The sequence below is a fragment of the Lissotriton vulgaris genome, chromosome 2_1, assembly GCF_964263255.1.
Source record: "Lissotriton vulgaris chromosome 2_1, aLisVul1.2, whole genome shotgun sequence".
Lineage (NCBI taxonomy): Eukaryota > Metazoa > Chordata > Amphibia > Caudata > Salamandridae > Lissotriton > Lissotriton vulgaris.
The window spans coordinates 165,909,274-165,932,308 of NC_141687.1; the positions used below are offsets into that span (position 1 = coordinate 165,909,274).

Here is a 23,035-nt window from a genome sequence, read left to right on the forward strand (position 1 = left end):
GCCTGTCCATGCCAGACCATATTCACTACTGCTAAGTACTAAAAATATATAATGTCATGACCCTTCCCTCTTCTATCCCTCCACTATTCCTTTTCAATCCAAAAACCAGACTAACATGCGAGATCACAGGGTTAATTAGTGAAACTCAGACCCTTTTTAAGTCTCGCCTACGCAGCGTGCTTGCGCTGCATAGTTAAGACATTCAGGGATGGGCACAGCTTTGTGGGCAAAAACGTGCACGCGTTGCATTGCTTCCAAAGGCAACGTGAGCACATCTGGCGATTCCCTTGCGGGAGCGAGCTTTTGCGCCATGTGTTCTCAATTATCGTTCCTGGCGCCGCTCGCTCCTGCAAGGGAAAAGCTTTCACTTTTGCCGACAGTTTTTTTTTTTACTTGAGGAGCGTGCACCCTTGTTTTTATTACACAGGACCAACACGATTGCCAAGTTGTCATTTTCAAGATTCCCCGGGAGATGGCACTATTGCCTTTCGCATGAAGACCGGGATTACAGATGCTGTCTGAGTAAACCTTGGACCTAGAATATTACACTATTTATTTAGCGTTTAATCACTCACGATCCAGCTTCATAGCAGGACTAGCCCTGAACCTAGACTAAAAGCAAGGATGCGGTCACACAGTTTATAAATAATCTTCTGTAAGTAAGGGCCATTTCAATCAAGAGTTGCACCCCAACCCCACCAATTTGCTTTAGGATTGCCCCATATTTCGTCACCTCTGACCGGGCTTGTTCATGGAACTGCTCACAGGGGTGCCCGGGGTAATACAATACACTATTATAAACAACACAATTTCGCTTGATTAACTTTCAATAATCTGGTGTTTTTTCGCCTCTGTGCTGCGATACGCCCTATTGACCACGGGCGTGTCCAAGACGTCCCTCAGAAACGGGGGGGGGGGGGGGGAGGATTTCCTCTTTAAGGGGTTTTTCGGAGCGTGGACCCCACTAGCCTCCTCAGGCCTGAGGTGAGAGGAGCAGCAGTACGCTAGAGATGGCGGCACAGAGCCCCTCTCAGTGACTGCCAGAGGTAATCTGTGCGGAGCCGGGAGCGACATGGAGCCTGTCAGACACAGGGGCCCCAGAGCAGCCTCCAGGTCTCACGCGCTCAAGTTCCACAGACACTCCGACCGCGTGCAGCGCACGTGGACATTTTTGTTATAACCCACATTGGTCTGTGAGGATCTCTGGCAGTAACGCTTTGACACACACATCACTGGCATGAACTTCCAAACAACAACCATCACACAATCACCATCCTTCATAGGGCAACATACCCACTATCATACATCCAAATAATCAATGCAATAGGTCTCGCAGTTACGAGAGTTTCAGCTATTGGCACTGTAAATAACCATGCCTTTTATTTAGGTTTTTAAAATAAAAACAAAAGGCATCATTACTTGCAATGTCAATCGCTCAAACTCGCGTAAATGCGTGACGTATTGCATTGCAAAGGCTTGTTTTTATATGTAGCTACCTGATCGTGAAAAACCTAAAAAACGCACATAATATTTTGGGGCTTATTTAGGAGAGGCTTGCATCGCCAAAGCATCACTTTTTTGACGCTCCGGTGGCGCAATCGTCTCAACCATACCTATGAGGCGGTGCAAAGTCACCATGCATGGCCTCATAAATATGGGGTAAGACTAAGTAGCGCAAGTCACTGCGTTGCTTTACTTTGCGTCATGGAGGTGTTCCATGGGGTTCCCACGCAACACCCATGGATTTGGATGCTGCCACATATTGAGGAAATCAAGTAAACCTTGGGTAGCTCCAAAAGGAGGCGTAACAATGAGAAATGTTCATTTCTCCTCGTTTTATCCTCTTTCCGCGAGGGTTGCATTCTGCAGCTCACATAGGGGATTGTTTTTGTGAAGGAAGGTGCTGTTCTATTTCATATCGGTACCCCGATATAGGTCCAGGGAACTTCGTACACTTTCTCTACTTCATCTCCCCATCATTTCATATGAACGAGCATTGTAAGGACATAATTCCAAATAAGAACAAAATGCCTTACAAGGACATCACGCCTTATAAGGACTGCAGCCTTTTATAGACTAAACCCTTCACCTAGTTCATGATGTGGGTGGGTTCTGCCCGATCGATATTGCTAAAACGTCATCCTTAGCACATATGAATAATTTAGGAGTACACTCTACAGGAGGTCCACTTCACCTCTCCCATTGACGCACAAGGTTTAATCCCCAACGTCATCCTTATACTAAACAATGGGGAACATACGCACATAGACAGTAAGCAGGAGGGAACAGAGATTTCAAGGCCGACACACTGACCAGAGACGCTGCAGCTCCGACATGACATCGAAACAGCTGACAGTGGTCTAACGATCACTTGCAGGGGTGTCCAGGACGAAGTCCCACACTCTCACTATTAAGGTATGGGGGTTTGACTGAAGCCTAGTGGGATTCTTGGCTCTTAGGCTCTGGCTCTTTAGCACCTAATCACATGCTAGGTACATCTAGTCGGGCATCTTGGGAGTACGCACTTTATTTTATAAATGCAGTCTATATTTATGTATAGGTTCATGACTGTTGCAAAATGTCAGAACAATACTATTCTTATTCACTGTACTGCTGGTTCTACATCTCTACTACTCTGTTACAGTTGTATCCGTGCACTTATACTACATGAGAAGTACTATACAAGAAATTCTTATTGTAAATACTTGCAACTGTTTCTCTGTATCTCTCGGAGAGCAAAAAAAAGCAAGCACGAGTAATTGGGTGAAAAGTAATATATTGTTTCCACGAGTCTCAGAGTATTGTACTAAGGTTGCAAAACCAATCTCTCTGATAACAGAAGATTCTAGTAGCACTGCAAGCTAGCTTATGCAAACCATAGGCTCATATATGCAGCAGAGGTGTACAGAGTCAGTCTGCCACCAGACCCACAGTACATGTTAACAGTAAATGTCGTAGGTCCTGCATGACAGGGTACTTTGAGACTACACTACAGTGCCCCTTTCTGTACAAAAACAATCCTGCCTATATTGGTGCTAGGCAGCAAATTGTGCACCATCGCAAGGTAACAGGACAGGAATTGAACTGCATTTCATAAATGCAGTGCATTCCTGTCCTTTCACATAGGCATAGGGCAGCGCAGCAAGAAGACTTGCGGCGCTGACCTATGCCAATTCCTCATAAATCAGGCCCTTTGCTTTTAGGTACACTTTTGACTACGCCTCCACGCTCACTGACCTTTGGTTTGCTAAACACAGTTTAATATTTCTCCACCGTAAAAAATATTTTCAGTGGGAATTGGGGGCATTTATGGTTGTCAATGATAAAGAGTACAGAGTTCTAGAAGTTTATGTCAGAAGGCGGTTCTTTCACCTAAAAGAGTCTGACAAGGGGGTCTTGGCATCAAAAAGTTTGAAGACCTCTGCTTCATGCCAGATCTACTCTACTGTGCACCACTGCACTTTGATACATCACTCTATGCCTTTCTACTTCACACCACTCTACGCCAGAGCAGTCCATCCCCCCTTTACTATGCCCCACTGCACTATTTGCCACTCCACTGTACCCTCCGCCAATAGACTCCATGAAACTACTCCATTCTACAATGCTCTATGCAACTCCCTCCAAACCACTCCATTCTATTCTATTCTGCAACACACTACTCCGCTGCTTTACTCTATTCCACTCCATTCTACGTCACTCCCCGACTCGCTCTACGCCACTACATAACTCAACTCTGCTTTACCCCACTATTAGCCATGCTGCTAAAAAACATGGCTAAAACATATTGGCAAAGCCAATAGTTCTTGCATAAGTGAGACCGACTGGCTTTGCCAATGCTTGTTATTACAGAAGCAGGACTCTCAAACCGGACCATTCTTTATTTTTCCCCAATGTCATCCTGTCCATCTACCCAGTTTCTCCCACCTGCCCGGTACATCAAAGCATCAGATATTTGCACTCACATCGAAGTTGCTGGCACAAGATTCTTTGTCAATACTCCGCTATGTCGCACGTCCAAGCATCCTACCAGCACAACGACATCTTGTCATCTCCACTACAAACAAGGATTCCCATAATAGTGCAACAAGAATATGGAATGCCAGCAGTGTCACAACTGCAAAATACATCAAATTGTCATCCCTGGTGTTGGTCAGTGGCAGTACTACTTGGCCAGTCCATACAGTTCTGAACTTACCCATCGAAGGAGGAGCTAGTGCATTCGTACACCAGCTCACGGTTACCTTTCATTTGGATGTAGGCATTGCAGTTATCACATCCATCGTACTCAAACTGGTCAATGGTCTGAAAAGGAAAGTTTCATAAATGAAATGAGTATATATTCCCTTTGTTTCCCACCAAACAGAAATGCATACAATCCAATCACTGTACACTCACGATTTGAATGACACCCAATACACAACGAGCATGAAGAGGCAATGATGGTTTCCTCCAATTCCAAAATCCTATCTTGGTCACACCCATGAGCACACATTCCAGAGATTAAGCATGAGGCTACTGAATGTAGCCCTCCAACAAAACAAAAAAAAGAACAAACAAACAAAAAAAACAAAAAAAACACTAAAAGCATCCTTAACATTTCAAAGACATTTGCAGGACTGGAGAAAGCCACGCCACAATGGTTGGTTAGTTTATTTGGCCTGCTTCATGTCCCTCATCATGCTGCAAATCCACGCATGGAGCTTTGTGTTTTTTGTTTAGAAAAGTACAGCCCATGTCATTGCGGTTAGGGAATTTCAAGACTGATAGTGTACTTCATCACATTAACACTGTTTTGTTGCCATATGTTTTCTTTAACCCGTCGATTGCGACGCGAATTGCGCAACGGTGTGGGTGATTTATGGAGTGGGCGTGTTTGAGACGGCCCCTGGCCATCCTCCGCACACGACCACTATGATGTCGGACGGCACCGAACGGTTAATTGATGTTATGCTGCGAGTTTGTCAATAGCCTTGCACCTGATGCACAGATGATTTGGATGAACTCTGGTGTGCTGAGATATATTGGCGAGAAGGCCTTCTCTTATTTTCAACAGCAAATCATTGTTCAAAGGGAGATCCGGGGCCCCGTAGCATCTTTACAGGGGTGCGGTCAAAATGGTGCCACCACTCTGGTCAAGAATTGCAACACTCCTGTAGGAAGGTAGGATCCTTCTGCCTGGATAACCCCACTTTTTGCCTGGTGCCAGGCTTTATTTTGACTAGTCTGACTGGGATCCTGCAAATCAGGACCCCAGTCTATCTGCTTTCTCCCTAAACTGTTGTTATGTACTTCGGTACACCCCATATTAGATACTGGGGTACCCTTGTCAGTCCCTAGTATAGAGTACCCAGAGCATAGGTACCCCAGAGGTCTCCCATGGCCCATGTATTAGGCCACCCATGAGATACCATTCAAAATGGAACTACATACCTGCAATTGCAGCCTGGGTAAGTTAGTGCATGCACCACTTACTAAACATATAGGTTTACTATATCTAAGGGTCACTGCACTTAATACCTATAAGTCACCCCTATAGCAGGCCTTTACAATCCTGAGGGCAGGGTGCTTGGTTCTAAGTGAGAGTGTGCCCCTGCATGAGCAAGACACCCCTGCAGCCTACAGAGTCCATTCTCCTGGGTTGTCAACGAGGCAGCCATATATTATATAGAGTGGTATCGCATGAACACAAGATGACCATCTCGAAAGCAGATGCAACAAATCCGATCATGTTTGGTATCAAACATGTAGCAATTATACCCCCACACCGTAAACGTTGTGGGAGGTATGATTCCAAGCACTGGAAGAGCCTTCCATCCGGCTCTCAGTGTTCCCTGTTAACAACCTTCTAGTCCCGGACAGCACAAAATGGTTGCTGCCGACCAGAGACACATTTCTGCGCACCTGCTGCTGAGCCAGGCTCGAGCAGGCGAAAGGCAGAATAGGCATCCTGTCACAGGGAGGTGTGACCACCTCACAGACAGGAATTAGTGTATTTGGGTTGGTGCGCTTGCCAGCGTCTGAAAGTCTGCATGTGTCCCTGTGCATAGTCCAGTTCAAACCAGTCCAGGGAACCATTGGCTCCCGCTCTAGTGTGAAACTGGACAAAGGACATGGGAGTAGCCTTCCCCCTTTGCAGACCCTCCCCTGGGAGGTCCCTGAATCTTCCCAACCCTTTACCTAGAATACTTAAAGGCTTACCTGGGTGTAGGTCCCTAGATTCATCGTGGGATAAGACTCAAAAGTGAAACCACTGCACTTATACCGTCTGGGCACTATGGACTTCGTTTGGGCCCGACTTAGTCTCCCTTCCAGTCTGCTGCATCGCCTGTGCATCGTACAGGAACCTTCCAAGGCCTGTGAAGCATCAAGGACAACCAAAGTAATCTCCCTTGGCGTGAAGGAGTCTCTCCGCTAAATTCGTAGGCACCTCAACACTGCTGACCGGTCTGCTGATCCAAAGCTCCTGCGGACTCCGAAGGGTTCAAAAACACAGGTGGTGGTTCGCTACTTCTCCTGAGGGCCGCGCTGCTCTCTCACCAAGTTGGAGATCAGAATCCCTCGTGGGGGCTGCATTAACCGAAACCCTGTGCACCACGTACTTTTGCAAGGGCATGTGCTTGTTGGCAACTTTGGGACAAGTGCATTGGGCTCCAAGTAGCCCCAACCTCCAGCAACTTCTTCCACCAAGATCGTCAGCCAGATAGCCTTGTGGGCACCGTGGCGTGCTCCTTTTGGTGAGCTGCTGGAGGTCCTCCAGCGACTCCTGTGCCTCCGGGTCATCTTTGTTTTCCTTGGGCTCTCCTGATTGCTCGGGCCTGCGCTTACTCCCCTGCTTTGGAGTCCCCTGGACCTTGCTGGTCCCAAACATGCATCTTCTTGACTTTTTGCGTGGGTTGCCTTTGCAAAGGCTTGTTGGTGCTCCCGCCAGACACCGACCCCTCAGCACCCGACATCCTTCGTGGGACAGCTCGTAGCCAGGTATGGGTTCCTCAGCATCACCTGGTCCTCGCAGCTGCAGAGTCAAGTTCACCATCAGCTATCCTGAAGCACCTCACATCAGAGGGCATTTGTCTTCCAAGTCTCCTTGTCACTCCCAAGTCACATAGACTCTGTCCCCTCAGCTTTCAGGTACTCCTCTTCAAGAATCCACTTTTGGAATCAGACTGACACTTTCTCTTCTTCCAGCAGCAGTACTTTCCTGAAGTCCTCCATTGGGTTCGACAGCGCTTTAAGACACCACTTCACACCTATGCACCCGGCTTCCCTGGGTCCCCAGCAATTCTACGTCCTCTCATCATTGTCCTGACTCGAGACTTAGTTCTTATACCACTTTCATAGTATATGGTTTGGTCCCCCCCGGTGCCCACTGTGTATTAGTGCTATTACCAGTGATTTATTTGTTAAAATATTGTGTGCTTTGTGTCCATCTCCCTATGGGATATTCTGTAACGTACTAGATAGTGTTAAATACATATTTGTATAAATACTATGTATGGTTTCTTTTCATTTAACCTATAGTATAATATTGCATTCTGGTAAAACAAGCTGATTTACACTCCTTCATGACTAAGCCTGAAGGCTGCTCTCCACAGCTACCATTTGGATAGCTTTCCAAGGTTGTCTGAGACCTCTTAAGGGTGTCTGGACTGGTGCATGGTGCCCACTTACATTAGTGGACATCATATACCAGGCCAGCTTCTCACAACTCCCTCGTACCTAGGATACTAGAGATAGGCGGTCAAGGGTAGTGGTTTTCTATCTCTCTTGATCCGAGAGAGAAACAGAGAGAGAATGATGGAAATAAACTAAAACTGAAAAAAGAGAAATACTGACAATGCAGAGTGAACACGGTTAGCCTAGGATACTGTGTAGGTGGGCATAAAATGGTGGTTCTGCAGGAACTTGCGAACTGTAAACTTTGAATCTGACAGTTATTCGGCTCCTCGTTCCCTGAATGCGAACTGAGGGAGGAAGGGGGTATTCTTGCCCTTGAGAAAATGTGATAAAAAGTAGGCCAAATGGTGCATTTCAGAGAATTTTATATGCATAAAGGGCCAGATTTGGTAATTCGTTCAAAAGAGGCACTCAATATTGCAACACTCCTTAGTATGTCAAGCGAGCCTAGTTAATGGCACATTTCCCCAAAGAGAATGCCCAAAAGCACAATTTTACATATTCTGCATGTGCCATTTGACAGGGCCATCATGTTCAGAAGGTAGAATTCATCTTCCTTCAATTTCTTGTTCGTCCATCCTTCCTCCCTGTCCCTTTGTCAAACTATTTACGAATTCACTTGGGTAAAAAATGGGAAATACATCACAAGATCACAATGTCACACCTCAGACAGCATAGCTATTCCTCAGGTAAAGCAGACTTTACAAGCCCAGAGAGGAGAAATATGCAACACTAGATCTTATCGGCCTAGCACTCAGACCCCAATTACAGTGATATTAAAGTTGTAAATACCACTCAACAGAGCTTGAATTATCTCCATATAGTTCCAACTACAGCAGCGTGTCATCTGTGACTAAGGAAAATAGGTCATAAAGTGTCACCAAATCAGTAATAATAAACACTACTCAATTATAAGCTTGACATATTTTGTATACGCAAATATGTTGCCCGTTGGTTAAATAGCAGCCTGCTGCTTTATGAAAATACACCAATTATCCCCCATTGCAATTATTTTTAGCTTTTAAATGAATTTTGTTCACAAGCCTCAATATATCGACTTGTTTTTTCCATACGTCAGTTCGGTCAGCTAACTGTCACTTTTTAGTGTACAACTCAATTTATTTCAAATATCGATATGTGCGGCTGTGTCCCAGACAACACCGTATACCAGAAATACAATGAAGAGTCTTTGGTAGGATTGCAGTAGGAAATATCGAATTTCAAAAATCATTGGGTCAGAATATCGTTCCAATAATAGCGAGAGACAAAATATCAAAAGGTAATTGCACAGAGAGAGGTAACGATTTAATCTTCTTAACTTCACATCTATGTACCTTGTAAATATACTAACCACCATGGCACGTAGATGTGGAGTCCAATATAGCAAATGTATACAAACTTACCTTTCAATATTTTATCCCTTAATATTGTTGTAACTATATTCTGTCCCATTCAGATTCGGGGCTCGATATTCCCAGCCAATACCTTGGGTAGTCCCCTAGCCACTTGTGAGAAAAGCCATCTTTCGGCCAGCGCGTCATTTGCTCTGCTATTAAGTCCTCTTCTCTGCTAAATTCTACTGAAAAGGCCAGGTACATATGCGCTCCTTAAAAGATAGAAAATGTGTTAATTGAATGACGGTAACCATCCCGCTCATATGATCCCTACATAACTGAAGGCAGTACAAAGATGGGAGATGGTATAATCAATAACGTGTGATTTTAGGCAGCACGTTTTCCTGGAAGCCCCAATAGCAGAAACATCCACTGGTATGTTAAATGTAATGACATTTCATTTGCAAGTTTGAGAAAAAACAAATTTCACTGGGTTTCCTGGTCCAACTATTCTGCAGGGTTATCACAGTTATGAAATGGCAGAAATATGTTGCTTCTACTCACTAAAAGCAGCAAAGGCGATGGAAGAAATGCTTCAGTTGGACGGAGCCAATGGTAATCGCTCAGGTTCACGTTCCAGACTATACGTTTTCACCCAATGTGATACTTTAGACAGATCAGCCATATGCAAATCCGTTTTTCCAATAGTAATAGTCCACCCAGAACAGCTAGGCCAGGCACCTTTTCTACAGGAATACACATTTCTTTTTGGAACCATACTCACTTCAGACTTGATAACTGCTCTTGCATACCTGCAGCTACTTCAGAGGTGTCTCCCAGAATTCACTGAATGGGAGAGGGGCTGCTCTGCGCCTGATAAGGATACATCCGAGTTGGCAACACCGTTCTTTCATTGTACAGAAGCAAGGAGACTTTTGAAGGCCTAATAAGAGAGTTGGCTGAACAGTGCGGGACAGAGTTAGTACTGGGAGGCAAAGGTAAGCTCTGCATCTCTGAGAAAAGGTTTCATAATCGTGTCATGGCTAAGAAGCCGCGGAACTCAAACAAAAATGTTAGGCCTTGCAGCTCCCTGGGGCAGCATTTCTGTTGATTCGTTTAAGAAAGCTTGAAGTGAAACGGTGTGTCCAACACAAGAGGTCAAGGAATAAGCAGTATTTAGAAATGTAGAGGCGTTGCTGATAGCTATATGGTGCTGGGAGTGAACACTTCCTGTGACAGGGCCTTTTACAGCTTGAGAGCACAGGTCGCTCTTGGGACCATACCCTTGCTGATGTATGACCCAGACTGGAGCTCACCAGAGTGCCAAATAAGCATTTCTCTGCCCTGCCTTCCTCGGCCAAGTCAGGTCTCACAGAGACTACTAACCCAATACCAAATCCATGAAGAGTCATTTATTTCCACTTTCTCCGACCATCCCTTAAGAGATAATGCAGGTGTCTGCTGCCCTGTAATACAGCAGAAAATTGGGGCAAGCAACCCCCATCCTCCCCACCCATCTGGGAGTACGGTACGGTAGCCGGGGCGAGGGAACAGGTCAGAATCCTAAGAACGTATGTTCTCGCCTTCTCAGAAATTGATTTCATCAAACGCTTGTGCATATAAGGAGTATCTGGAAGGAATACAGGATCCCTCGAAAGAAAGTTTCAGAATATTTATGCACCTCGAAAGGAGATCTAGACAGGCTGCAATCATCTCACATCTTCATAAATCGGATTTCAGAGGACAGGTTAATTGTCTTTTCTACGGTCTTCCAATCTGTTGGTTAGCTTCAGAGATAGAGAAAAAGAAAATGGGATTTCTGTCTAGTTGTTGTTTCCGGTGGGACTTTCAAGTTCAAAACCACTGATTTTTTTTCTTATTAGCTTTTAAGACAGAAGATTTCAAATTAGTCAAGTTTCTCTACCACCTGTGACAGGGAGCTATGTGGGCCCCCAAAGATACAGTCACTGAAAATGCAGACTTGCGCTCTTCTCTAGAAAAGGGAATAACTTGAATCTCGGCCAGTGTAACATACCTCATAACCAGCAACGGCTCCACCGCCAAGACAAAGCAGGTTAACCTACCCAGAACCTCCATCCCCTCCCCGTCGAGGGGAAATTATGGTACCTCTGTTCATTCATCTGGGTTCTTGTCATGTGGCATTTGTATCCTGCAAGGATCCACTTCCTCATTTTCACTTCAAAGCCAATATTGCCAAGGACAGCTTCCAGAAACTCTCAGATTTAATGCTTTCTCCACAAATAGTGATAGGAAACCATGATGGTTGTTTTTACTGACCTCTACCAGTTGGGCCATTCATCTTTTGTGGGACCTACCCTTCCTATTTCTAAGAAAACCGACCTGGTCCAATAAAAAAAAGCATTCCATATACGTAGCTATAAACATACTCACAAGAGCATCTTTTACTATGATGCAAACACAACATAGCAACAGTCAAAAGTACCATTTTGGCAGAACGTCTCACATACATACAATATAGTCCAGAAGTGCCATATAAATATGTTGCCATCACTGTAACAAAACAAAATAAACAAGCATTTGCAATGCAATAGGTCTCGCATTATTAAAGTTGAGTTATTGGCATCGCTAAATAATGCAACACCAATAGCTCAAACTTTAATAATGCGAGACCTATTGCATTGCAAATGCTTGTTTTAATAAGGGGAGTTACCTCGGCCACAGTGATGCTGGGAGTTTTGGCAACTTTATCTTTTATTGGAGATGGTTGAGGAGGATACATTTGATTGATATTCTGATGGGTTGAGTACATTCCGTTAGGGTGTGCTCATTGTGAAAGATTTAGATGCAGTCACTCAAAACAAAATTAGCCAATGGCTGAAGTGGGCTGACCAAGTGCCTCATAATCAGGGCCAATGGAATTAAGTAGCAGAGTAGCTCCAAATTATCCGCCAGGGTTGACTAAAGTATGCAGCAAGAAGAGGCAAATTATGTGGCTTAATGCAGCATAGTTTGCAAGTTTTACACACGGTAGTACATTGTGCGCTCAGATTTCAACTCATTAATACCAGTTTAACAACCAAATACAGAGATTAGCAACTAAAAGATGACCAGATAACCCAAAAAGGGCCTTCCACTGCGCGGGAACACGTAACACCTTTTAAGTAACTTTTAATACGTTTGAGCTAGCAACTGTCTGGTTCAAATTTTGCAGGTGATGGATTATGTGGCAAATGCGGCACATTGATAATTATAAGAAAAAAAGCCATAGTATCGCATAATGGAAGTGGCCCGGCTCATAATGTATTCTGTATTGGTGGAAGAAAAATGTGAATAAAAGGAGTTTGCTAACCTCAGACCTAAACGAAAAGGTATTTGCTAACGCCTGGTCTATACATCTAGTTATCACTTTAATGGTTTAAGCTTCGTTTCAAGTCTTGCTACTTGGTCTGCCTTTCACACTGGCTGCTGACAGAAAGTCTTGTGAAGTCAGAACTCAACGGTTTTAACACAAACACATCCTTACGGAGATAAACATTATATTAGTGTTTAGATGGCTATTTGTAAAGCGCACATTCAGCACCTGGAGAATCTTGGCGCTGAATAGGCAACATTTGTCACCCAGATCAATGGCATTCATTTAAATCGACCTTAGAATGATGAAAAGCTGAGTGGGTCTGCCGGGATTCGTGTTTGTCACAGTGAGGTCAAACAGGCGATAATTCACTGGGCCACCTGACCCCCCCCCGCCACGCAGACTGTATGCATATGCATGTACATTTGGACAAAAACACAATGCCAGACAAGCTATTTAGCCTCCAGGATTGCGTGTGTAAACTTAACTAATGGTATCTACTTTATGCAGCTCATAATTATTGAGCTAGATGAAAATAAACATTACGAGCATGTGCAGGAATACTTAAATGCAATACTTGCAGAAATAGAACTGGAGGGTACAATGTTCCACTGATGCAGGGCAGGAAGTGGTTTCTCTAACCCAGAAGGGAAAGGCTCGCTCGAAACAGGAAAATGGAACTTGAGTACTTTCCATGAAATGGGTTAACAAGAAAAAAAATCACACTTCCTACATAACTAGTCCGAGTGAAAATATAACACTTGGACTTGCAGACTAATCAAACGTGCTCAACATCATAGCGAATTTCGGTTGTGGAGCTGGGGGAGAACATACTGAAATATGACAGCACAGCTCTGAGGGGGCTGTTTTCTAGCGCTGCAACTTGACACCATTTTGGAGGAACCACTGAGGCTGAACGCAGTGAGAGCGCCGTAGACTATAAAGAGCGTGTTCTGTGGTATCTCAACTGGCTGGCAGCCCTTACTCACAGTCCTTTTTCCAGTGACGCACAAGACATGTCGGAGGCCTTTCAATCCATACCGCGAGCTCCAGGAACCGATAAATCACAGGAGAGCGGGACATCGGGGAGACCTCGGCGAGAGAAAGCACAGATGAAATGTGCACTGAAGCAGTGCGAATAAAAGCGAGAAAAGGTAAGAGAAAACAACAAAAAAAAAATGAGAAATTGGGCTAGGGAGAATGAAATGGAGAGAAACAGATGAACTTGAACTGGGCCGGGGGCAAAGGAGCCTTATGGGTACGCATACTCTCTTAGGCTCTCCCACAAAAGCTAGAATGCAGTCCTGGTTTGTGCTGTGCCACAAAGTTCTCACAAAATAGACACTGCAGAGAAATGCATAGAGGTAAAAACAAAGCCTAAGCATATTTTGTTGCTTCCCCGTGAAATGGATCCAAACAGAAGATGCACGCGAGTAGTGCGCGCGCCCAACAGCCAGCCCTGTGCTTTCAATTATCGCGCCCCGTCGGAATTATAATTGAAGCCACATGACGGCCTATTGGTGTCTATTACGCGCACCAAGCGCGTAATAGACATCAATAGGCCATGGGCGGAGCAAAGCGCCCGCCTGTGACCCATTGCGTGCAGTCTCATTAAAAGACGCACGTAAAGGCCAATAGCTGCCCACAAAAGGAAAAGCACACGCACGAGCGTGTGCGATTCCTGGGTGACTGCTGAAACCCCGTTTTTAGGGCTCGTCCTTTCCTATTCTGCAGGAATAGGAAAAGAGCCCTAATGCAGCCAAACCATTTCTTAAGGCGAAGGGCTCTCCCCAGAGGATTTTGGGAAGTGCAAGCCTCATGCAAGAGCTTGCCTGAGCCTTCTGCCCATCAGCCTGCCAGTTCTCCTACCCTAATTATTCACTTCACTCACTCTGGCTCTTCAAAGGCTCTGCTCCTCGCCCCCCGCCTGCACTTCACGGCCGCTTGCCTTCTGTCCCTTAATCTCCCCGTGACTCCCCCCTCACCTCTCCCACTCCACTGCTTCAGGCCCCCACCATTTGCTCTTCTTTGAGTGCTTGCTTTTCAGACACTTTATTCGTTTTTTTTTTCTTCAAGCGCTCCACGAGAGTGCGGGTTTTATGCACTTGTCTTCTGTGTATGCTTCTCTAGGACCCCTCCTCCCCACCCTAGCCCATGTTGCTTTAAATCCCAGAGTGCTTCTGCCCAACCTCCGCTCCACACTGCTGTATCTGTGTGTACCTAATGTGAGCACCAGTTGCGTTACACAAGATCACATCCATTTACTAAGCACATGAAGATTAGGTGATGTGCCCAAGATCACATGATGTTGAGCCGATGCTGGGACTGGAACCTGGTTCCCCAGTTCTGAAGACAGCAGCCATGATAGTAACGCCACGTCCTCCTCTTAGACAGGTCATGCCATGCTTTGTCCGTAAGGTAAATAAATATGATTTGCCAGTCTTTCTCTCTCCTGTGCAGACCCTATTTTTGTGTCTTTTTGTCACTGCCTGAGCCCGCCAGCTCCCACCTAACGCTCTAACATATTACTGTCGAACCCATCGGCTGAGGAGAGCGACTGGCTACTGTTGATGTCAATCACGTTGATGAAATCTACAGGTCCATCTGGTAAAGTGCGAGCCAAGCAGCAGGGCAGTGACTACAGCTCTTGCTAAGAGTCAGCTCGGGGGTTTCAAGAGGCCCAGGGCTCATTCTGTTACACTTTGCGGATATGCTTGCACTGGGAACGTGAGTGTTTAAGCGCAATTGACTTAATTCAGCTGGGATGATAATGGAATAATAAAGTGGCTGGGAGAAAAGAACCTTTGTTTTCTTAAATTTGTTTGGAGCGACCGAAGAACGTTTGGTCTGTGTTGTCCCTGTGGTATTCGACTGCCTCATGTTTTCATTTTCGTTTTCTTTCAATGGTTTATTTCTTGCCCTTTAAATTCAGCGCTCAGAAGTGAGTTAAGCGGCCTCTTGTGAAAGAGAATTGATCTAAATAAATAAATGAATGTGTGATTTCACAAAAAGGAAGTTGTGGTCATTGGAATGAATAAACTTTTTGGTGCATCACAGGCAAGACAATTACCTCTGTATTGCTCACCTCTTCCTGTTTATTGCAAGCGCAGTTAAGCGCAAACAGCGACTCCAAGGTTGTTCACGGTTTAATGCAGGATTTTTTTTGATTTAGGATTTTCACCCACACCACAAACCTTCATAATCAGGTTATTTATTTCATGTTTACTTCCAGGGAGAAAAAAAAAGGTGGTGGAAATGGTCCCAACCATTTCTTCAGAATCACTCGAAATTCCTCTTGTTTACGTTGGGTGCCGTGTTAATTAATGTTCATGTTTTGTTTACTCTGCTTCCCATTACAGCCAGTGGTCACACAGCCTTTCTTACAAATAATATAAATTATAATATATTAGGCAGAGATGCCCAGCAGCATAGTCAGACTTGTTTTCTTCAAGTCGTCCCCTTAATTTAAGTCTAAGGCTTGCAAATTAAAATAAAAACATAGATAAGAACGGAAAGACAAGCTACTTTCACGTGCCCCTGGATGTAAAATGAAGTGACACATAGGTTGAAAGCCTACAGCACGTGTTGGGCACATGAAAGTGACAATGCGGAAACAAAGCGGCTGGCTGCTCTGGAGTCTGCAGAGATCTTATCGGCGCTAGAACGGTTTCCACCACAAATGGGTCCCAAACACTGTCGATCGCACAAAGTTGCCATATGTTAAAGTGACGCTGACACTCTAATAGATGTTTTCCACTTTGAATTCTCACAGCTCTGCCCAGAAGAGAAACGTTTTCCTTTCAAACTGATTTGCCCGATGCTGTTCTATTCACTTTAATCCTGAATGTGAATTCCTGCTTGCATACAATAATATTGCATTTGTGCACACAAACTAAATGGATGTGTTATACATGAAATAAATTCACATTTGAATCGTTCATTAAGGATAAAAGCATATTTGCAAATTAATTTGACAGAGTGCCTGTGTCAACCAGGGAGGCATTGAGGACAAATAGCTGGGCTTTCAGAAACTTGATCCGAAACACGACTTGCTCATGATATGAATGTCTTTTTTTATGAGTGCTTAAGTTCATCGTGTTTTGTGGCTTGGAGGTAACACACGCACAAATCTAGTCAGGCGCTAATGCTATTTCAAAGTGTTTGTATATTGAAGTCAAATCGTTTTCCATCAACAAGCACATTTTCAATGTCACTTCACATTGTGACATGAATGGCAACGAACAGCTGTGTTAAGAGATATATTGTTTACATTAAGAGATATATTGTGGGCAACTACTGATTACAGAATATGCAGCCCTTCATGTGTGCGGTCTGTGTGCAGACACACATTTATAGCATATCCAGTTTTAAAAGCCACCATATTTTTCGTATTTTACACTGGCAGTGAGCTGCTCTTCAAGCAGGGGCATCCCATGCCACTGACACTGTCCCCAGCCCTTACAGTGTATCTGAAATGACAACATGGAATTTTTTACTTTTACTAGAAAGCACCACAATTTACACCTTTTACAGTGGCAGTGAGTTGCAAGTCAAGCAGGCTTTGCTATTCCGCTAATACTGCCCCAGCCCTTCCAGACTTTCCAACTCACAATCCCCCTACACATAATACCAGTACACTCAAAATCACATAATTACTATCCATATAATGCCACTGCACACTATGTCACATAATTCCACTACAAACATCCACTCTGTGAGAAGTTGGCCTGATATGCAGTGCTCACTATTCTAGTGATCACTATGCATCAGTCCAAACGACCCTTATGGTGATTGGTTGTAAGTCAACCTTAGACCAGCTATCCTAGTAGCGTGGATACGAGCAGTCTTCGGGCTAAACTCTAGAGGGTGTGTTAAGCCAGCTGTTATACCATCACATATACCCCTTGAACACTAAGTGAAAGGACACCACAGAAGTGTTATGAAAATAAACAGTGTATTTATTTTAGATCACAACAGCCCTGTACTCTTTATGAGGACAGGGTACTAAGCACACAACAAAACTCTTAGGAAAATACTTCAAGTGCACAATCTACACAAATGCCCGAGGGCACGGAAAGTTTAGTGTTCTCAGGCGAACCCGATAAGGTAAGTCGGAAGCGACAGTGACTCTGGACCCTTAGATAACGAGGCTATGCGGGCACCGAAATGCCGAAGTTACCTAGCCCAGGGGCTGCGGCTGCATAAGTCTTTACAGACGTCGGGAATCCTCGCTGACGAACCAGGAGCCGGAAGGAAGGAGTTGCTGGCCGGCGACCAGTGAAGATAGTTCGTAGAGATCCAAGCCTGGATCAGAGATGGATGACACCTGAAAGCAGAGGGGACCAAGTTAGTAACTACTAGCCAGTAGTCAGAGGGTACCAGGAGGGCACCGGATGATCGTCACCTCGACTAGGTGAGTGGGCGACGCTAGGCTCTGCAGTCTCACGGACCAGGAGGCGTTGTCGGCGACCAGGATGGAGGTGCGAGCTGTCCCACGAAGGTTGATGCTGTCGGCGTCGCTGGGCCCAGGATTGGGGCAACAAGCCTTGGCAAATTCAGGGCCACGTGGTGGACCTAAAATGGCATCTGGAGTGGACCAGGAGGGTCCGGGGTGCTCCTCTTTCAGAAGGGAGCAAAGGCCAGTCTGGAACAACCAGACCAGCAGCGTTGTTGTCGGACGTCGTCGAGAAGGCCACAAGCCAGCGGGCTAGTAACCATTCAACGTGATGAGCAGCAAAAAGCAGAAGGGACCCACGCAGATCGTGGAGATGCTGGGAGGCTGGTCTTCGGCGCTGGAGCTGCTCAGGGTCGGGGCTTCTCGGACCCCAAAGCACTCACCAGAGGAACCCTCGGCGGTCGTGCTGGTTTAGAAGTCGTGCAGGTTCTGATGATGGCCGGTCCCTCGAGGTCTCGTGGCACCCACGGATCTCAGCTGAGCTGACGATGTGGGTAGAGGTCAGAGGTGCCAGGGAAGCCGGTTCTCGTCGAGCTGGGCAGTCGGATTCCTGAGGAAGGACGTGCAGCAAACCGCAGAGTTCTTAGATGGTGCCTGCGGATGCAGGGTGACTACTCCTTAGTCACAAGGGAGAAATCTTGAGAAGAAGTCTTGAGTTCCTTTCGTAGAAAGTAGTTTCAGGATTCAAAGATGATCTAATTTGGAAGGGTCCCCGCTCCTGCCTTTATCCTAAAGAAAGGGGTGGGTACGCGACTAGGTCCTGCCCTAGGGGTGGGACCAGGAAGGGGGTGGTTACACCCCTCTCCCATGCCGGACTTTCCCCAGGCATGGGGCTGGTGTGCCCCTGGAACTGGTTCTAGCCGGCAGATGCGTAGTGAGCACCGGGGTGCCACTCAGCAGTCACCTTCCTGTAAAGCCCTGCCTACCCAGGATACACAAAACCCTGTCTGGGATGGTGCTAGCACCGCCCCTGACATGAAACCATTTGTCCAAGCTCTCCTCGCTGGAAGGACTCCCAGCAGCAGGAGGTCAGACTCGTGTCTGTGGTGGCAGCATCCATTTTGTGGAGCTGAGGCTTCAGTTAACTTTAACCGGGGTTCACAGTTACATACATGTCGTGTCCCTCTAGAAGGGTGGAATGCTAACCCCGTCGCCAGAATTGGCGAGGGGTTAGTATTCCAATTCGTATGACACGTTACTCGACATGTTTTGATAAAGCAATACCAAAGATAGCATTTAACCGCGAGGATTATAATGCACTTAAGAATATATGGTATGCGTTATCATGGAACAGCTATTAGGACTTGGTTCCGCAAGCTGCAAACGGGCTCAGCTCATGCCAGAGCACCATTTCACACGATTCCAAGCACTCTGCCTTCAGGATTGTCAAGGCCTGCCATAGGAGTGACTGATAGGAATCTGTGTGTCCATTTTTAGGGTTAGATATAGGTATACTACATCTACAGCAAGGGGTGATTACACCACCTTGCTCCAGCTGTCGTGCAGCCAGTTGTGTCAGATTTAGATGGCCATCCAGGGGAGGCATAATACATGCTGTAGGCCCTGGGTACACCTATGCCCTGAGTTACAGGGTCTGATAAGGTGGCCCAGTACCAATTGGAAATGTACTTAAGGTACATGGAATCCATTTTAGAGAGAGAGCAGTAGGCCTGGGGTCCTGATTGGCAGGGCCCCAGGTCAACTAAGTCGGAAAACCAGCAAAACACCAGGCAAAAAATTTGGGGGCAACCATAGTCAGGTATCTACCTTCCTACACACTCCACACCACACATTTACCCGTCACACAATTCTACAACTAACAATTCCAACCCAACCTACATAATTTCACACTACATACTTGTACAGGGACACCACCACATCACTCGGGGACACCACCACATCACTCGGGAACACCACCACATCACTCAGGGACACCACCACATCACTCAGGGTTTTTTAATATTAATACATCCAAGTCATGTAAATACAACACATATTGCATTACAAATGCTATAGGTGTCACGTTTGCAAAAGTTAACACTATTGGCATTGTAAATGACAAAGTTATTGATTTCGCTATTTTCAAAACAAAAACAAATAAAAAATTTGTCATCTACAATACTAATACCTCTAACTTTTCTAATGCGAGCCCTATTGCATTGCAAATGCTTGTTTGATTACTAAATGCTTCGCGCTGCACGAGGCACTGCAATGCTAGGCGCAAGACCTAAAAACACACACCACTACATTTTCTGGGCATGTCAGTCAACTAATTTAGAAGAGACATGAACGATTGCCAGTCTTGCAGTTTTAAAACGAATTCACCAAAATCATACACCAACAGGTCAAATATTAAGCCAACCACTTCCTTAATCGAAAATATCACCTTAACAATACACGAACCACCATCACAAGAAGAACTGTCTGTGGTTACCACGGAGGACAGGTAAATAACCTGGGTCTTGAACTGAAAAGAGGAGGTGGCCCAGTTGTGGGTGCTGATTTTTTCAGAGGCTAGATGGTGAGGTCGGGAGATTTTCTGGTGTGACTGGCTCTGTGCACTACTACAAGCAGCACTGAGGTGAGCTGTGTAATGGTTAGAGAGGTAAGGCTATGTGGCGAGTCTGGTATTGGCTAGGCACTTTAAATGTTTACAGTCTAGAACCGCACAACCCCCCGCCCCTCTGGGGTGTAAGGTTACTGGATTACATTATATTATAAGAGAAATCATTTTACAGCCCTGAATCTTTAACCTACTGCATTATTCGTTCATGTCAAGTAAGCCAATCGGGCTAACAACACTCAATACTATTATTTTTCAATCGAAAGCCCTGCAGTAGAAATTGTCGTTTGCCATTCCATGGAGTCATATGCAACCTAACTGGAGTAGCACCGAGGTGGATCAGGCAGCGGTTGTGTTGGGTGACAATAACAATTCCGAGATCAACACTGCTTTACGATGTTTGGCAGCGGGCGTAGCAAGGAATAACTCGTGCTTCTTGTGCTTAATGATTTAGTCCATGACGCGGCCAATGCGATAAATAGTAGAGGAGTCACATATGTAAAGAAACTAACCACGAATTTCCCGTGTGGTTCCAATATTATATGCGGTGCAGCCTGTGGGGTACCGCGCGAAGCAACAATCATAGAAGACAGCACTCCCGATTTAAGTCTGCTTAATTGATGTTAAAGCGAAATATTGTTATTTTACCTTTCTCTTATTTGCGTGTCTCCATCCAATTAAACAGATGTTAATGCTATAAGGAAATTGATAACCTTTTTTTGTCTAAATCTCCCTCTTTGGTTTTCTCAAATGTTGATATGTACGGATTCGCGATGGGGGGGGGGGGATTCGAATGCAGGCACAGCTGGATCTGGAGAAGGAGTAGCGGTGGTGTTTGCTTGGCCAAGGACTTACCTTTACCAACGAGCAGAGCAGGCAGGCACGTAAGTGCCGAAGATCCTTGGGAACCGTCTCTAGCGACATCTCCAACACCCGAAAACACACAATTGTGAAGCGAATCTTCCAACAGGAAGTTGCACAGCGACATCTATCCGGAAGTTCGAATATACGCCATCTTTGTTAAGTAACACAGACAATGGTCACAGACATAGGACTCGAGGTATGCCACAAGCTGATCTTTGCAGACTTCTCCAGTGGATAGCGACGAACAACGCCATTTTGAAGTGAAACCTATTCTTGTATTTGTTTTTAGAGGCTCCATAGCGAGAGTCAACTACACCTTCATACACAGATCAAAATCGTATTGTGTATGTGTTTTAATGCATGGATAAACTACCCACTGCGCAAGTTGTGTTGGGTCAAGTGATGTTCACACTAATTTACATTTGGTAATTCATGCCTTGGTTACGTCAGGATTTATGGGCATTACTGCTCAAGATGGCGTCCGCCAACAAATAGGTCTCAAGCAAAATAACAGTAATCAGGCTTTTTAGGTCTCGCCTATTCTAACTCGTAGGGTTGGATAGGCGAGATTATAGTAAGCAGTCCAAAAAGTCTACCTAGCTGCGGATCACGTACAGTTCATGTGATCGAGGAGCGTGCACATCGCACACCCACACCATCAAACAGGATTACTTTAGAAGCCATCCCAGTCTCATCAGATGATCATCTAACTGCTCTAGAAGTCATTTTCATGTTGTCAGCTGTCATCAAGCTCTTAAAGTCATCAGCAGAGTTTAAAAACTTGAGCCCGATGATTTTAAGATGACTTTATCTGATGACTTCACAAGGTGTGACTGTTCCTGATGATTTGAAGATGACGTGAAACTGACTGCCTGATTACTTCACAAGATGCATGGCTACTGGTGGTTTTAGGATTGTTTGAAAAGGACTGTCGGATTATTTGACTAGCATCACGGTCTTTTAAATGAAAAGACTGGTTCATAATAATTTTAGAATGATTTGTTGATTGCTTCAGGTACACGTGCAACATTTTAGTTTATTTATTTCTTGCACTGCACTAAACATCAGGTTGGACTGTTACCCATGTGTTTTTGCAGAGCTTCTAAAACGAGGCAGTTAGTTTTGAAATGGTTCTCTCTCCCCGTATCACAAGACAATCTCAGACATAAGTCACTTGCCGTTATTCTTGCAATAGGGATGTAGTACGAGTAATGTGTTAAATCAAGGTGTCTATTTTTACCTGCATAATAAGCATGGCCCAATACTTAGCAATAATAGTTCAACTTTACTGTCCTCTGTTCATGGGAAGGTACACTTCCTCGCCATAGAAATAATTTATACACCTCAGCATGGGACTCTTGCCCCTGGTTAAACCAACCTCGCATTTCCAGTCACAGCGGTGGCACAATTTTTAGAAATCTTTTCCTTTTCATGTGGTGTACTGTGCTGGCAGGTAGCTTGGCACAGGCGCTTCTTTATACCGCCTGACAGCTCAGAGAGGCCCAGCTGACGTTAAAAAAGAAATGGCTTTTATTTTTAAGCGATTCGTATGAACAGGTGAATTAATCTTCTGTACAGCGCCTACTATTCAGTAGAAAGTGAATTCATCAAAAGAGGTGTAACCTTCCTTTGCAATCTGCCAGTACAGTGAGCACTACCAGAGAAGGGGCGGGGTGAGTTATGGTTCCATGCTCTGTCAGGTCCTGGCAGCTCTGCTGATTCCGTCCACAAAGCAGCGATATATATTACCAGACGTGGTGATATTTCGGTGTTTCTATGTGGAAACTGGACAGAGGCAAGCACTCACT

The 23,035-nt window shown here is 45.1% G+C and overlaps 1 protein-coding gene across 1 annotated transcript in view; it reads right to left on the reverse strand.

Annotated features, from left to right (window-relative positions):
• Positions 1–21,383, reverse strand: part of SUPT4H1 (SPT4 homolog, DSIF elongation factor subunit) — an 81,887-nt gene extending 60,504 nt beyond the window's left edge. Inside the window, exons 1-2 of the mRNA XM_086958489.1 lie at positions 21,219–21,383; positions 4,199–4,305 (exon numbers count right to left, since the gene is read on the reverse strand). Of these exons, the coding sequence (XP_086814615.1) occupies positions 4,199–4,305; positions 21,219–21,287 (176 nt within the window). The 5' untranslated portion in view covers positions 21,288–21,383. The remainder of the gene's footprint in view (positions 1–4,198; positions 4,306–21,218) is intronic.
• Between the last annotated feature and the right edge of the window lie 1,652 nt (positions 21,384–23,035).